General features: G+C 43.2%; 1 protein-coding gene across 1 annotated transcript in view; it reads left to right on the top strand.

The window, feature by feature from the left end:
- The first annotated feature begins 237 nt into the window (after nucleotides 1-237).
- SMAP2 (small ArfGAP2) overlaps nucleotides 238-18,130 on the top strand; it is a 49,981-nt gene continuing 32,088 nt past the window's right edge. Inside the window, exon 1 of the mRNA XM_010862719.1 lies at nucleotides 238-781. Coding sequence (XP_010861021.1) covers nucleotides 679-781 — 103 coding nt within the window. The 5' untranslated portion in view covers nucleotides 238-678. The remainder of the gene's footprint in view (nucleotides 782-18,130) is intronic.

Here is an 18,130-nt window from a genome sequence, read left to right as displayed (position 1 = left end):
GTGTAAGAGCTCAGTTATTTGTTGTTTCCCTTCACTTTCCTCCACTCCCTCCACCCGCTCTCCGCCTGCTCCATTCATTCTTTTCCAAGGACATGCAGGGGGCGTGCCCAATCCTTCCTCCGCCCCATCCAAGCCCCACCCCTTACTTCTGCCCGGATTGGTTCTTGAGAAGCGGAGCGGAGGGAAGAGCCCAGTCAGGAGCGGTGGGGGCGGGGCGCATGCGCGGGCTGGGCTGGGTGGAGGAGGAGAGGAAGAGCTGCCGGAAGTAGGCGGCCGAGGTGGTGGCAGAGCAGGCGGCAGCTGCCAGGGAAACCGAGGCGCGGGAGCCGTAGCCCGCTGACAGGCAGGCCCGGGGGTCGTCTCTGCGCCCGGCAAAAGCAGGAGGCCCGAGCGTCCCTGTTGCCTGGGCCGAGGGTCCTGCCTGGTCCGGCAGCCTCGTTGGGACCTGGGCCTTTCCCTAAGCCCGCCAGGGGGCGCCGCCCTGAGGGGGGCTGCAGAGTTGGGGGGCAGGCGCGGCTGACTGGAGAAGGGGCGCTGGACTGCGCAAGGGGAGAGGGCTCCCTCGTTCTCAGGAGGTGCCCTGGGCCGGGGACCGGGAGTCCTCACCTCCGGACTGAGGCAGGGGTTTCTGGGGGCTAGGAGGGCGCGTCGCCCTCTGCCCCCACCGGCACCCTGGCCATGACGGGCAAATCGGTGAAGGACGTGGATCGGTACCAGGCAGTCCTGGCCAACCTGCTGCTGGAGGAGGATAACAAGTTTTGTGCGGACTGCCAGTCTAAAGGTAGTGCATCCTTCCTTGCGGGCGAGGGGTCCAGTCTCCGGGCGACACGGGGAAGGCGACCTGTGTGGGAGGGGGAGGTCTCTAGAGCTTAGGGGGCCCCTACCGTCTAAATGGTAACGCGTGCTACCCTCTTTGAGGAAGCTGCTAGGTGTTCTGGGGCGCCGGGATTGGTGTGGGGAGAGGTTGCGAGGGCGAGTAGTATGGTTGAGGCTAGGGTGGGGGGCGGGGGCGGTGATGGTCGGGGTTGGGGGAAGTGGCATGGTGTGTGCAGGTGAGAATGTCTGTATTTCAGGGCTCTGAATGAGTTCTGCGCCCACTGTCAGTGCGGCTCGCAGCCTTCCACTTGCAACGCTGGGGGTGAACTGCAGCGGGGTGGGGAGGGGGTGGGGAGGAGAGGGAAGTGAGATGACGGGGAGGAAAACTGCTTAAATGGTTTTTAAAGGTGGTGAGCGTGGCTGCCTGCTATTTGGTTAGCAGTTCCTTCTGTCATTTTACAGCCTTGCTGAGATCTGACAGAGTGCTTAGGTGGCTTTCCTCTTCCAGGATGTGTGGAGGGGGGAACTGGCTTATGCAGTGACACAGTGCGGATTTCTAGGCAGCCTAGCCCTGGCTTGTGGAGAGTGTTGGAGGCCTGATGTGTGTGTGGTGGCAGGAACTGGCAGATTGTGGCTGTAGTGCAGGATCGGTTTAATCAGTGCAGAGAAGGAAACAAGGGCTCATCGAATTTGTTACTTCCATGGCGATCATCCTTCTAAAGATGAAATATGATCATGGCAGTGTCTTTGTTTTCTGTGCCCTTAAAGATTCATGATTTGGTACAGTTACAAATTAGCATGCAACCAAAGCTTGCTTATTAGTGAAATATTTGCGCTCGAAATTGATAGGTTACAAATATTTTGTTTCCTTATTTTCTTTCTGAATTCTTTGGAATATAAATTGGAGTTGGGAAAATTCCTTTTTTGGTTTGGGAGCTATTGCGAATTTACTTTTGTTCATAACACAGTGAATTCACCTGGATTGTTTGCCATATAGCATGTTGGGCATATAGTACACAGCAAAGATCCAAATGTATTTGTCTTTATCAGTTGAGAAAGGAATTACATGCTTAATTGATACTTTCACTTAATTACCTTTTATTTTGGAGAAGTAAGGTTATATAAGGAGATGGGAGAGAGACATTGATTTGGACCCCTGGTAGTATATTTTAGTGCCCTTTACCAATGGGTAAATGGCATGTGCCATTAGGAAAGTAGATCCCCCGACTTCTTTCCTGAATTTTTGCATTGGCAAAAATTCATTTTAAAAAGTATTGTAGAATAAGGTTATGTTGAGTAGGTTAATTTCTTATAGTTGACTTTCATGAGATCTTCTGCTAGCTCTATGGGAAGATTTGCTTAAAATTTGGGAGTATATCTCTTTGGCTTGACTCAAATTCCCTTGTGTCCTCAGTTGACAGATCTTGAGTCGCAGTGGAACAACCCACTGAGTGAGCACTGCTCCGTTTGGGGAGTCAGATCCCATTTTGATAATCGGTACCACCCCACCCCCCATTTCCCAGACCACTCTTGTACTTACTCATATTCCAACAAAACATCGCACATGGAAGAGAGGTTGATTCATCACCTCCAAATTTTCTGTTGCTCTTTATTGACAGAATTACTGGGGATCAGGTAATAAAACATTAGTTAGTTCATTCTTAAAGAGAGATGGTAACTGCTGGCCTGTAAACTTTATTAACTAATTTTGATAGTAGAATCCTGGGTCCTGAAATGACTTCTTTTCATGAATTAGCTTTACATTTTGGCCTGATGGCTTCAGTGACTTGGCCATTCTATTAAAAATGAGATGACAATGTGTCAGTCAGTCATCGTTCGGTTCAAGTCAGTAAGATATTTGTGGCCTCAGTTTTTGCAGTTTATGTGTTAGCTAGCCCTTGTACTCTTTGAACTCCTCCCATTCATTTTCCCGCTCCTTTTTCCTGACTGTGGTTGTCGTAATGGTCATGTGGACAAATGTCAGATCGTGGAAGGAAGAGACACTTGAATCCGTAGATTAAGTTATCTCTTAGCTCTGGTAAAAAACACTTCTAGTGGGAGGAGGAATTTTAAAGCTGCAGGCTAAAATGAGGTTTGTACTTGGGTATTTATCTGTAGGTCTCATGTCCTTTCTTACTTAGAAAATTGAGAGCTTAATTGTGTAGGACCTGGTGAGTGATTGCTTACTAATCCATTAACATAAAATCAGATGATGTAACCCTGAACTGCAGACCTATGAACAGGTATTTTTGTAATGTTTCAAAATACCTCTGGCAGTAATTCTTTAAAAAAAATTGTATACTGATTTAAGAATGATGTTATAAGATACGTAATTTGAGTATCAGAATAGAGAATAAATGTGTTCTCTTTGTGTATATAAGTTTTGTTGGTTCTGGGTTTTTTTTGTTTTTGTTTTTAACTCTCTTGAGCATAAGACTCACAAGTTTCCTGTACCTCCAAGGCATTGAAATAATTTAAGTGGGAATGGAGGCCACTTTGGTACTGCCTTTAAAGCAAATGCTTCAACTTGCTTTAAGCTGAAAGATATGGTTTCATCACCCAAAGCCTTTAACTTACTGTGACCTTTAGGGTAAAATTTTGGGCTGACTTGAAGTTGTGGTAGAAGAGAGGACAAACATACTGAAAACTTCAGATATGTTGATGGTTAACTCCACCTTGCTGAGGCCAGGCCGCGTGTTTGGAGGTTTAGTCTGTAGCTCTGCAGTTCCATGTTTTGTCTGTATGCCTGGAATAACTCCTAATCAGCCTCTTCAGAGAGTGGTTTAAACTGGACACTATCCTATTTAGCATGAAAGGATCTACCTTTCTGATGACCTGAATACTTATGTCCAATGTTGGGATGTTCCTTTCTCAGTATCAACGTTCGTGAAAAAAATAGAGCTGTTTAATGAGCAAAGAATTAGAATGGAAGAAATTTGATGGTCTTGAGGAATATTTACTTTCAACTGTGAAATACCACATAGAGTTCTGGAGTCTGACAGAAAGTCTGTAATACCTTTTTACTGCTCTGTTCTTCTACACTCCATCTCGGAAATGTTTCACTTCAAATCACCTGGCCACTGCCTTTGTTCCAATGCCTAGTACGTGTTCTTAAATTCAGATTTCCTTTTTGAAAAACCACTTTTATGTGGTTCAAAATTCAAAAAGTTCAAAAGGGAATGTATTCAGTGAAAAGTTGTTTTCCTGTCCCTGATCCCTTAACCAGCTTTTCCCAGTGCTTCTGGAGGTAACCACTGTTGGTAATTTATTACGTGACTTTTAAGAGATGATACATACATAGACAGCTTCATTTAAATATATTCCTTTTCAGTGCTTTTATGCAAATAATAGCATGTTACCCAAAGTCCATGGCACCCTGCATTCTTTTTCTTCTTCTTTAATATTTACGTATTTATTTTTTTTTGGCCGCGTCGGGTCTTAGTTGAAGCCCGCGGGATCTTTCATTGTGGTGCTTAGGCTGAGTAGTTGCAGCACGTCCAGTAGTTGGAGCACACAGGTTTAGTTGCCCTGCAGCATACGGGATCTTTGTTCCCTGACCAGAGATTGAACCTGCATCCCTGCATTAGCAGGCAGATTTTTAATCACTGGACCATCAGGGAAGTCCCAACCTTTCACTTTTTCAATCAAGTGTATAACATGAAGGGCATGGAGATTCCCTCTCCATGCACAGTAAGGAGTGTCCCCAGGGTTTAAAGTTGAAAGATATGCATGATTTGGAAACATCTGCTCTCGCTGAAGTCATCTTAGGCAGTGTCCTAGCCCCCGTCCATAGCACCTGTAAGCTCACCTTTCAGGTGCAAAGAATCAGAGCTGTAGACTTTTAAAGATATGTATTTATTTATTTATTTTTGACCTCTTCAGATCTTAGTTGCCCCAAGGCATGTGGGATCTTAGTTCCCCAACCCGGGATCAAACCCACATCCCCTGCATTGGAAGACAGATTCTTCCAATGGAAGGACTTCCAATGGAAGTCACTGGACCACCAAGGAAGTCCCAGAGCTGTAGACATTTGTTGGAAAGTGAAAGTCACGTCTGACTCTTTGTGACCCCATAGACTATACAGTCCATGGAATTCTCCAGGCCAGAATACTGGAGTGGGTAGCCTTTCCCTTCTCCAGGGGAATCTTCCCAACCCAGGGATTGAACCTAGGTCTCCCGCATTGCGTGTGGATTCTTTACCAGCTGAGCCACAAGGGAAACCCAAGAATACTGGAGTGGGTAGCCTATCCTTTCTCCAGGAGATCTTCCTGACCCAGGAATCGAACTGGGGTCTCCTGCATTGCAGGCAGATTCTTTATCAACTGAGCTATCAGGGAAGCCCTTTGATGTTGGAACATCCAGTTAAACTCTATCATTCTGCTTATTTTAGCTTTGGGACCTTCAGCACACCACCTAAGTTTCTCAGTTTAATTTTCCTCATTTGAAAAATAAAAATGCCTTGTAAACTAAAGTGTTACACACATGTAAGCACTATTTATCATTACTATTGCTGAACTCATTTATTTCATCTTAATTTTATTCATTCATTCCACTTTCAGACTTTATTCCCTTAAATACCCTAGTTACTGGAAGCCACAGTTAGAATGACTCACTGAATAACTCACTGAATAGAAAACTCATCTAGTTTTTAAGCCAAAACCATTTCCTATATTTGATTCTAACTCTGGTAAATTCATCTCTAGTTTTGCTTTACTTTTGTTTTCTGTCAATAGCTAAATCATTGCTTGTTGAATATCATTCCCTAGAACATGAACATTGCTATCAGTTTTTAATTATTTTAGCTGTATCTGTGGCACCTTTTAAGAGATTTTTATCTTAATTGCCACAGACCTGGACAGTAGAAGGTATTTTCCTTCCATCTCTAGTTAGACACCCTTCTCCAGCCAAGATCAAATAACTCTCAGTCCTTTTACAGCTCATGCACCTTAACTCTGACCATTGTAGTTAGGCTGACAGAGTTTTACTGAAAGTAATTAAAGTCCCTGTTAGGTTGTCATTTATTTTATTTTATTTATTTATTTGATTGCGTAGGGTCTTGGTTGAGGCACACCAGATCTTGGCTGTAGCTCACAGGCTTAGGTGCCATGCGGCATGTGGGATCTTAGTTCCCTGACAAGGGATTGAACCCACATGCCCTGCACTGCAAGGCAGATTCTTTTTTCTTTTTTTTTTTTTTAAATGATTTATTTGTCTGTGCTGGGTCTTAGTTGAGACACTCGGGATCTTTAGCTGTGGTATGTGGAATCCAGTTCCCTGACCAGGGATCGAACCCAGGCCCCCTGCATTGGGAGTGCAGAATCTTAGCCACTGGACCGCTAGGGAAGTCCTGCAAGGCAGATTCTTAACCACTGGACCACCAGGGAAGTCCCTAGGTTGTCCTTTAATATCCACTTATTCAAACTGTTCCCTGGGAGACATTTTCCTATTAGTTCTCTCTGTCATTTAAATATCATCTGGTAGCAGTGGGATAGAAAGTACAAAATGCCTTGTCTTCTGAGAGTGCAGTCCCACACTGTATGTATTCATTCAGAAAATGCTCTTAAGCACCTGCTTTGTGTCAGACACTACCAAGACATGTAGATTAAAAGATAGGGCCTTTGGTCTCAGGGATTTTATAGTCTAATGAGCAAGCAGATGTGTAAACAGATAAATGATGCAATGTAGTAATTATCATTGTAGCATTGTGTACAGGGAGAAATGAAAGCGCTGAAGAAAGCAAGCGAGTCTGCTTAGGAAGTCATGGCTCAGAGAGACAAGTAGGCTATGTCTTGAATGATAAGCATGATTTTGTCAGGTGAATTTAGGGGACTTGCATTCCAAGCCGAGGAAGAAGAACGTGCAAAGCCTCCAAGACGTGCTGTAATGTGTGTGTGAGATTCTTTGGTATAGTCTCACTACATGTTGGGGATTGACAAGGGCTAAGGTAGGCAGAGACACGTCAGACTAGCTCTGTAGTTGACTTGCTGTGTGGCATTGAAATTATGAATATGCATTAGACTCTCTGTTATGTAAGAAACCCACAGTATTGGAAGTCCACCTGCTACTCAGATGGAGTTGTAAATATAGCAAACATGAAATGTTTCTAACTGCTGAGTGGTAAGGAAGGTCAGAATATCGTCCCACTAGATCTCCCTTCATGAGTACCTTCATTTATCTTGTGAAGTCTAGTGAAATGCCAGCCGTCGATGTCAAGCTGTTTCTGGAGCTGATGACGTTGGATTTTTGAAGCTGAGCATGCTCTCACACTCAAGCAGTCTAAGAATATTTCACGCAAGCCCTTGGCTGTTCAGTGCTTGTGTGTGTGTTCAGTCGTGTCTGACTCTTTGCGACCCCATGGACTGTAGCCCTCCAGGCTTCTCTGCCCATGGAATTTTCCAGGCAAGAATACTGGAGTGGGTTACCTTTTGCTTCTCCAGGGAATCTTCGCAACCCAGGGACTGAACCTTTATCTCTTGTGTCTCCTGTATTTGGCAGGCGGATTCTTTACCTTGAGCGCCACTTGGGAAGCCGGATGTGTAAACAACAGGCAGCTGCAGCCATATCTCAGTATACCTTTCAGCAAATCTATTGCTTTTAAATAAATCAGAAAACTACCTTCTTTCTGCATGTTTCCTCTGAGATCGTGGTATGTAGGTGGCAGCTTTCTTGGGCAGAGTCGTCTGTGTAACTGTTCACCACATGAGTCATTGTTTCTGTTCAGCCTAAAAATTCCATCTTGGAAATAATGTCATGCAGTTGGAGACCACAACACTTGACTCGTTATGTGCATTGTGGCTGGCTTTGTATGTGATACTGGAAGCTACCTGCGCCATAGGGAGGAGATAAAGTGACATTAAATGGACTCAAACTCAATTCCTCCAAGTAATAGCTCCTCTGAAAAAGATACCCAGCAAGACTCTGCATCAAACACTCATGTGTTTTTCATTTAAGCATACAGTGCTTAACTTTTATTATTGTGTCTGCCTAAATCCTTATCACAGTTATATTTTTGTTTGAGCAAGTTGCCAGTTTAAGTAGATACTAACTTTGAAGAAGTTCTATACTGGCCCCTGGAATGTGACAGTTCAGCATACCACACTGAAAAGGTAGGAACCAAGTCTCTGTAGAGTAGAACCCCTTAAAGTTAATTCACTTTTACCAAATTCCTCTATTTTTAAAGAAATATTCCTCTGCTAGTTAACTTCTTAAAATTGTAATTTGCCACAGTTCACTAGAAAGTAAGCCGCATGAGGGCAGGAGTTTTGTGCCTGTTTTGTTCAATATAGTATTCCCAGGACCTAGTATGGTCAGTTCAGTTCAGTTGCTCAGTCGTGTCCGACTCTTTGCAACCCCATGAATCGCAGCACGCCAGGCGGTCAGGCTGTCAGTAAATATTTGCTTGAATGATACAAATCCTTTGTTTCTTATTAAAAGAAATCCTTTATAACTTATCTGAATATTTGTGTAATTCTTAGGAAATCTAAGTTTTTAAAATATATTTAAAAGTCATGGACCCTTCAGAGAAACAGAAAACACTATAGGAGATACAAGCTGAGGGACTTTAATATCGAATAGGTTCCATAGGTGATAAAAGGGCCAAGAAGGTCAGTGGGCTGGTGAGACAACGCAGAGATTGGCAATACCTGGGACCTCCTATGCCCTAAGGAAATTAGAAGGTGCTGAAGTCAGCAAAGGCCAGAAGCCTGAGCCATCTGCTGGGACCAAGAAGAGTGGAAAGAAAAGCTGTCTGGTGGTAGCTGGCACTCGGACCAAGTAAGATAGAGAGTGTTACCCTGGCTTCCCCCCTTCTCCTGCCTCTTATCCTTATCAGTGCCTCCCATTGATGGAACTTACCAAGAAATTAGTTGGCAGGGGAGCCTGGGAGATGTAGTTCCCCGTGATAGTGTGGAGGAAGGGGAGGATCCAAGTTGAGACAGGCAAAGGCACTTAAATCTCCAAGATGCAGTTCTTTCTGCTTGTAAGAAAACAGTTGAGTTATTTTGGACAAAGGATAAGAAGGGTGTTCAGGCCAGTGCTTCTAAAGGAGCTTAACTGTTGCCAAAACAATAATTAGTCCTGGGAAGTAATGTAACAACTCAGTCATTGCCTGTTTAATTAGGATGCATGACTTCTGTGGAATCTGTATTTGACTTTCTGTTTCTACCAGGAGCAGTTTATCGTTTGGTTACTTGGAAAATAAGTTCCCACCCTGCTAATTCTGGGAAGACTTAGGCATGATGTGTATACACTGAGTTTGTCCCATCCACAACTAAAAACTCGAGTCGGTATCACTTAAGATATGCAAAGAGTTTTGAGGATTGCAGCCTTAAAACGTGGTACGGATTAGACTTTTCTGATTGTTAAGCTGGAGCCAATTTTCCTTGTGTTGGGTATCTCTTTAAATAGTTTTGATTGGTTTGTCTGTTCCCCTCCCTCAGCAAGCTCAGATCAGTTAGCACTGGGTGAGAGAGGAGATCACCGGACACACAGTCTTCTCTGTTGTTGTTGCCCAGTCCCCTCGTCGCGTCCGTCTCTGCAACCCCATGGACTGAAGTCTGCCAGGCCTCTCTGTTCCTCACCGTCTCCCGAAGTTTGCCGAAGTTCGCTGTCTTCTATACTAGACCTGAAAAATATTTTGTCTTATTCAGAAGGTTGCTGCTGTTCCTTGTAAAGACAAGGCTTCTCAGGTTATTGCTGCCAGTTTTCTTGATGATGAGCTGTTTAATGAGTTATGTGATACGAGTTGAGCGCTTTGTAGAAGTGCTTTTTTTGTCAATCGGGTCACCTGCCTTTGGGCGCCTGCCACATTATTGGAATTGGTGGAACTAGGCCAGCAAGGGTTTTTCAGTGGAGTGTGAGTATGTTTGCTTTTAGGTGGTTCTTTTCCTGCAGAAGCTATGGATAAGGACCTCTCGTTGAGTAAAGTTACCAGTGGTAAAAATTGCACAGGTTTCATTGTTTTTCTCTTCTTTTCCAAAAATTAGTTTCCTCATAGCAGGTACTACTATAATTCACGCATGTGATTGAAGTGTAATTTGGTAGTGTAAAAAGCATATCTCTTCCCAGAGTACCAGTTCTTCCCAGCCAGCCCCTTTCATCTTAAGAGGTACACTTATGTGGTTTTGAAGCCTCGTGTTTAATAATTGCAATATTTCACTACTGTATTTGACTCTTCCATTTTCCAAACTTTCTCCTTTCCTACCCCACTCTTCTGGATCCTGTATTTCCCCCACAGGCTGTGTGGATGCTGGTCCATTGATGGCTGAACTGCAGGTTTCTTCCCAGTGGAAAACCCCAGAGATGAGCCAAATCTGCCTTCAGCTGTGGCCACCCATCAGCGTAAGGTCACCCTGGTGGTCGTCTTCAGTTTGTGCATCACGCCCCTGAAACCCCCATGCTCCCTCTTGTGTGGCTGGAACTTGTCCCGGGTTCCCACCTCTGCAGCCTGTTGCTGGGATTTTGTTGTTGCTGCTCGTTTTCAAACAATGTTAAGTAGCTTTTTAACCATTTTTGTTGACCATAGCCCTCTTTTCCCCATTTGTATATTTCCTATGGGTATTCTGGTTTGCTTTTTAAATAGCTGTTGGATATGGTTTATTTAGAAAGTACTGGATTTCATAAGTCCACTTGGAAAATGCTTTGTTTATCCTTACTTAATTTCAAGTCAAAAATTACAAAAAGAACTGTCTTAATCAGAAACAACGAGAACCAGATCCCTCAGGCTTCATGTCCTTTCTCCTCACCCAAGGAACAAACGTGTAATCTTTTCCATTTTATGATGTAGTGAAAATAATAGAGCAAATACAGGAGGAGGAGAGACCTAGTCTCAGCTGCAGCTGATAAGCCTGTCCCCGCATAGAGATGTGCGGAAATTGAGCACCTTTTCTTTCCCTTTATTGCAAACAGCCACCCTGTCTTTCATGGCGGTTGCTGGTGGTGGGAAGTCCGTAAATATCCCCGCGCCTCTGTCACAGAGCTTACATCTTGAGATGTGGGTTTACATGTTAATCCTACAGTGTTATTTCCTGAATGCACACACAGTGAATTTTAACTTCTTCCTCTTTTCTTATCTTAATGGAAGTCCCCTCTGTGTGTGTGTGTGTTTGTGTGTGTAAATTTAGAAATGAGTTCTCTAGTGTTTCAAGTCTTGAGTTAAAAATTGTCCTAATATTATTTAGATGGTTTTTGTTCTAGTGCCTTCAAAAAATAATCACCTACAGAATTTTCCATCCTGTGCTGTTGATGGAGGGGACATTGGTGTCTTTTCATGTTGACACTTTACCACTTGGGTTATAACTGACCCAAGGCCTCTGATGAGAAAGAGGAAGGAAACTCCCTATTCTTATCATGATGCTTGTGTTCAAAATAGCTGGAAACAATGGACTTAATGGAGACCATTTGAAGTGTGACAGCCGATTTGAAAAAGAAAGAATGAAAAGACTCAGCCTCTTCTGCTGTATCGAAAGCGTTTTTATTGTGAGAATAGCTGTAAGGGACTGGGAACTTGGTCTCTCCCAAGGTAGATGTCAGGAGATGAGTTAGAGGAACTGTTTCAGACTGAGGGGAATTTTGAGGTCTTTCTGGTAGTGTGAGTGTTGTGTGAACATTCCTAGCTCTCCTGTGAGAGAAAAAAAGCATCATTAAATACAGCATTGGAATCAGGAAGATTCCAGCTCAGCTCCCTTGAGCCTTCTGACTTGGTTTTGAGCCTTGTCTGTGAATAAGCATCTGACACAAGTGACTCAAATTAAGGATCGATAGGAACAGATTCCCAGGACAGTTGTGCTTATTAGCTAAACATCATTAAATGCTATTTCTCTAAAAAAGAAAAACTATCTTTTTCTCATTATGAAAGTTATTCATATTTGTGATGGAAATCATTGGAAAGTATGAAAAAGTATAGTAATGTAGAAGATATTTCATATAATCGTTATCACCCATTTTTACTTAAGCTTATACTACTGTAATATAGTTTTATATCATTGTTGTTTTGCTTAATATTTATCATAAGCATTTTTCCTGACATTAAAAATGTTTAAATGCCTTTATTGTACTCCATTGTTTGAATATATCATTACTCAATTCTTGCCCAGTTGTTGGGCATTTGGGTCTTAAATTTTCAGGGTTATAAAATTTTTTATAACGAGACAATGTGAATTTTGGTGTTGCTGTTAGACTGATGGGTTATTTATGCGTTCAGAGTTGAGTAGTGATGTGTGCCTTCTAATTTTAAGGAGTGGTCAGGGGGTTCTCCGGTTGAGCCCCTGTAGAGACGGCCTTGCTGTGGGGGCTGTCGCTTTGAACTGTCTTATTGTAGTGGACATTTGAGACGGGAGCAGAGAGCTGGGGAGAATCCAGGCTTAACCATAAGGAACAGATTTACAGGATATGATCATAGCAAGATGGGCCAAGATATATTTTTATATCTGACGTGCACGTTGCACATTATGTACTTGATATGTGGAACTGTTCTGTCAGGCCACTGATCAGCATCTTATGCTGTTCATACAGGCCTCCTTCACTTAAACTCAGTCCCCTGGGAAGAAGGATTAGAAGCCCTACTATGGTGGAAAGGGGATAACAGCCACTGGTTTTTGCTTTTGTTTTACAAGGCTTTCTTTAGACTGTGGGTTCCATAAGGACAGGCACCTTGTTCCATGTTTCCCTGATACCTGATGCTCAGCATCTGCTGCATAGCGTCTGTGCTTCTGTAACCATTTTTTTTGGAGTATAATCTGCAACATTGTGTTAGTTTCACATCTACCGCAAAACGATTGAGGACACTCACACACACGTGTGTGTGTATACACATTCTTTTTCATTCTTTTCCATTATAGGTTATTAAAAGATATTAAATATAGTTCCCTGTGCTATACAGCAGGTCCTTGTTTACTATCTTATCTATAATTCCAGACTCCTAATTTATCTTCCTACCCACAAACATTTTGGTTTTAGGTTGAATTACTTTACATTTGTCCCCAGTATCATCTTTTTCTCCTCTCTTTCCAGTCCGCACTCTCGACTGGGTTGGGTGCAGAATGATGTTTGCTGAATGGGGTAGAGTGTATTCTGTGGGCATCGTGAACACTCTCCTAGTCATGCATGTTCAGGTCATACTCTTTCTCCTGTTTTATTTTTTGAAAGTCACCTTTATCCTCTCAACTCAGATATTTGAAGCTCTGTGACATTGCAGGAAGCCCAGCAGGTGAATTTCCTGGTGGCTTTGTGACCATTGCTTTTGTGTGCCGTTTCTTCTGTGTGCTCCTGGCATCTGTGCCACGTTGAAAGCTGGAGCCAGTCACAAAGCTAGTACCCTGTCCTTCCCATAGGAGGTTTTAGTGTGACACATCACTGGGTGGGGGGATGTAGCCGCGGGTGTGAAACAGAAGGCTGAAACAGTAGCCCTTTAGCCTTTTTTGTGGGATGGGAGTAAATATTTAGACACTGTTCTCAGGTGCTGTAGAAATTCATCAGAACCTTGCAGCGCTTTTAGAAGCTCTCTTTGTCCCGCTGGAACAGGTTTGTCTAATTCCAAGAACCTTGCTTTGGCTCTTTGGAAGCTGTGCTTTTCTTTGAGACCTGCCCTGGGTTCCCCTGCATAAAGTTCCCTTTGCAGGAGCTTTCTATCCACACAGCTGGCATCTTGCCCCACCCCCTTCTGACCTGTACCTCATTATACCCAATTCTGAAACACCTGGCTTGTGAAAGCTTGTAGTGAATGTCTTCCTCTGGAAGGGCAGATCTCCACCTTTGCTCCGCTCTCTTAAGCCAGGGCTGTTTCAATGACTAACATTCTGTGCGTCACTGAACTAACTGGCTGTACTTTGATATTGGATTCATTTCTGTTCTGCTGTTTGTTTAGGAATGGAAGTTCTCTAGCTTTTGCATGCGGTTGTGATGCGATTAAACTGGCACTGGTTTTCCATCTGCTGGGAAAGCTGCACACCGGTGTGGAAGGGAGAAGTTCACATGTCTGTGGTCTCGTGTACGAGCTCATCTGCTGACTCGGAAGGTTTTGTGTAAAGCCTCTCTCTGCCTGTGTGAAAAGCATGAGCTTCCCTTCAAACAACTGAAAAATGAGTTCTGCCTGGCCGCTTGTTCTTCACTGTCCTCCACCTCTGGGCTTCCTCTGAGGAGGAGGACTGTGGGTGAGAAGGGGTGGGAGATGAACCTTCACACACAAGCTCAGGCATTGGGCTTTCCAGGAGCAGAGAGTAAAAAGTATGTGGTAAGAGAAAAGAGCACTTGAAGATCAGGACATCGGTACAGAGACTATTATTGAGCGTCTTCTGTGTATAACACATTTCAGGTGGAAAAAGATGATTCTAATTCCAGTCCAGCTGGTGATTTCTTCCATGAACTTGGGTAAATGACTTGACCTCTCTGGGTCTTAGATTCTCCAGCTGTGCTTGGACTAGATAATCCTTAAAGTTCTTTCCAGCTTTGGAATTCTGTATCTCAGTGTTTATCTCCTTGTTATGGAACAAGAGAGGCAGCTTTTCCACAGGATTGGTATATTCTTATATCTCACATGCTCCAAACTAAATGGCTTAAAATAAAGATGGCTTCTCTCGGGCAGGACTTCCTAACCTGAGCACTATTCGTGTTTGGATACGTTGTTGAGAGGTTGTCCTGTGTAGGAGCTTAGGCAGAACCCCTGGCCTCACCTGTTAGATTCCAGTCCCACTTCCTGCCAGTTGTGACAACTAAAAATGTCTCCAGACACCGACATTGCCACTTGGGGGGAAGTTACTTCATTTGAGAAGTACTGCTGTAGAGGAAGAAGAGTGGGAATGGAGGATTAAGAGCTGTCTCATTGGTCAAGAGCTCTATCGCCCCTCTTTGGTAGCTTATTCTAAAGGTATGCCTCCCCCAAATGGGCAGGCTCACTTTGCATCTTCAGTATTTTTTTCAGGATATGAATAGATACTGGTTGTTGCAAAGAGGAAGTTAAAGCTTTAGCCGGAAGTAACCTAAAGAACTAAATGTCCCCAGAGGGTGAAGACAATAACTTCTGGTGAATCAAGTTAACGTCCGTTTCCTGAAGTGAGGTCATGAGCAATAGGAAATTAGTTTAATTATAATGTCAAGTTTTGAAATATCAGGTCCACCTGGCCTTGAAATAATTGCCCAGCTGTCAGCTCAGTGATCCGTCTCTATATGCCTCCTCCCCCCAGCCTGATGAAAGCCATCGAGCTAGTGACTGAAATGTCCTAGCTTTCTTACAAGATCTGGGCTTTATCCTTATTACTTTTGCTACAAAATGTTGGTTTTATTTTATCCTTTTAAAATATTTTAAATTTTTTAACCATTTTTTTGAGGTATAGTTTACAACATTGTGTAGTTTTAGATCTACAGCAAAGTGATTCAGTTATACTTGTGTGTATATATGTGTGTGTGTGTGTGTGTGTGTGTGTGTGATTCTTTTCCATTATAGATCATTAAAGATACTGAATAGGTTCCTTGTGCTATACAGTAGGTTCTTGTTGTTTATCTTACGTATAGTAGTGTGTATTTGTTAATCCTGGGGCTTTCCAGGTGGCTCAGTGATAAAGAATTTGCCTGTTAAGCAGGAGATGCAGGTTCAATCCTTGTGTCACGAAGATCCCCTGGAGAAGGAAATGGCAACCCACTACAGTGTTCTTGCCTAGGAAATCCCCTGGACAGAGGAGCCTGGCGGGCTACTGTCCATGGGGTCACGGAAGAGTCAGACACAACTGAGCGGCTGAGCATGCACTTTATCTTTGTCCCCAGTGTCGTCTTTTTCTCATCTCTTTTCAGTCCACATTCTTGACTAGGTTGGGTGCAGAATGATGCTGTTTGCTGGTTGGGGTAGAGTGTGCTCTGTGAGCATCCTTGCTGGGATGTTCTGGGATCCCAGATCCATGACACTTGAGCCTGTGTCAGTCTCCGTCCCTCAGTCCTGGCAGGCTCTCTGTTCCATTCCAGCTGAGCCTCTGTGGGAGTAATTGGCCACACGGAGCCTTCAAGCCAAACAATTGTTTGTACTCAGATAGTCTCACTGTTTAGCTCCTAATGAAATAATCTCCTTCCTGCCCCCAATGAAAGCAGCTCTTTTTTATCTCCTCCCTCCCCTTTTCAGAGAAGCCTCGCCTCAGCTACCACTCTTCTAGCTTATTCATAAATGCTTTAAGCAGGGTCTTTGTGTAGAGGAAACTAGCTAGAGCCAAAATATCCCGGCTAACCGGGATACAAGGAACATTAAGGACACCCTTCTTCCTAATTTTCTGTGTAGGATATTTAAATCACCTTTGTGTGGTTCAATAATAAGGAATTCAAACCTCAGGTCCACATAGGAGAAATACTCATACTAGGTTTTTAAAAAGTATGCCGACTTAGGCAGTTGTTTCCTAAAGGAGATGACAAAATAAAAACATATAAAACCCAGCAACAGAAAAACTGTAGATGAGTGCCATAGGAGTACTGAGAGAGTCAGAATAGGAAGGAAAAAAGACTTGCTGGAGAAAGTGGATGGAGCAAGGTTTTCACAAAATGATGTTTTGCAAGTAATAGCTCACGTAGAGTTGTTTGTGAGCTATATTAAGTTCATCTAGAAAGTGTAAGTAATCCAATTTTCCTTACTTGTCAAAACTGAGAACCTCCAAAACGTAAATCCAGGAAAGAGAATCCACAGGTAGAGATGGAAAGGTGTCCAGGTGACCCCAGCGTGTCCTGCTTCTCTTTCTGTTGTCGTATACTTCTCCTGGATTATTAATGCTCTCAGCACACTGCTGCCTCTGCTCTAAAGCTCTGGTTCGTACATAGACACAGATCATTTCCTTTGATTCTTTGCTCTTAGCCCTGTTAGCACCATTCAGAACTCTGAGTACAAAGAGGGAGCGAAAAGAGAACTTACCACAAAATATATGAAACTGAAAAGCAGTCACTGTTTGAAAGTTTAATTGCTGATCCTGCCTCAACTTGTTCCCAGTCCATGTTCAGCTTCATAATCCTGAAGTTGCTTGCCTTAGTTTATAAACCAGTGTAGATTCTTAATTACCTTGCTTGATTTTTTCCCCTCAACATCAGGCCCACCTCCATGGGAAAGGTGCTATTTAAGGACCTACCACCAGGAATTTTCTCTCTGGAGAGCTTGACCCAGAGGATAAAGCCAAACTAGCCTTCTTGTGCTGCTGCTGCTCACTTAAGGCTCTTTTACTCATTTCTTAGCGGATAGAGAAATCCAGGCCTCTTCCTAAGGCATAGTCAGAGACCTGATCCTCCAGGCGGATCTCAAGATTCTCCCAGAAAGAGAGGGTCTTCCCACTTGGAGGCCCAGCACTGTGTACCCACAACTTTCCTACTGGCTTCTCGTGGGAGCATTTATTTAAAATGAACTATGAACATACTGTTTTTGTTTTTTTAAGAAAGTAAAACTTTTATTGTTGGCATAAAATTTTAAAACATTTAAACAGCAAAACATATGCTAAACAAAATAACAGAGGTTAAAGAGAAATTTAAAAATCAAGAAACAAAAAAAAGTTGCAAAATGAGTTCTCCTAATCTATGCATTTATGGCTAAACCAATAAAAATAGTATTGTTTTTAGCTGGGGATGTTGTTTTGTTTTTACATTCTTTTAAAAACCAATCAATTTTGGGGGATAAATATTGTCACTTTTATAGGTCTTTAATAACAGCTTATTGCACTTCTTGTATTGTTTCAAATGCCTCCACCCTGTCATATCAAGCTTCAATTAATGAATTAAGTGATAGAGGGTCTTTTATTGTAGCCAAAGTACAACAGTTATACTATCTAATTCTAGAGAGTCTAATAAAGTAGGACTACTATGTTCTTAAGCATTATATTGGGCTTCCCAAGTGGCTTAGTCGTTAAGAATCTGCTTGCCAGTGCAGGGGACGCTGATTTGATCCCTGGGTGGAGATGATCCTTTGGAGAAGGAAATAGCAACCCATTCCAGTATTCTTGCCTGGGAAATCCTGTGGACAGAGGAGCCTGGCAGAGTATAGTCCATAGGGTCACAAAGAGCCACACACGACTTAGCAGCTAACAACAGGCATTATATTAAATCCTATCTTAGAAATTATAATAAGGGCAAATGTAGCATCAATTGAATAACAGCCATTAAGTAAAAAGAGAGAAAACAAGGTGATTTTTGAAGAGAGGAAGCGTAGACAGATGTCCTGCTGTGGTTTTGAGTATTGAGGACGTGGCTGCTGTGGGATTAAAGCCAGACGTGACCCTGGGTCCCTCAGCCCTGGGCTTTAACTCCTCCTTCCCTGGGAACCTGATGAAAGAGAGGGCTGCCCTGACCTCTCTGGCCTCTGCTTGCT

The sequence above is a fragment of the Bison bison genome, unplaced genomic scaffold, assembly GCF_000754665.1.
Source record: "Bison bison bison isolate TAMUID 2011002044 unplaced genomic scaffold, Bison_UMD1.0 scf7180017864484, whole genome shotgun sequence".
NCBI lineage: Eukaryota > Metazoa > Chordata > Mammalia > Artiodactyla > Bovidae > Bison > Bison bison.
Note: the sequence above shows the minus strand (reverse complement) of the source record. Positions and strands in the feature narration are given on the sequence as shown.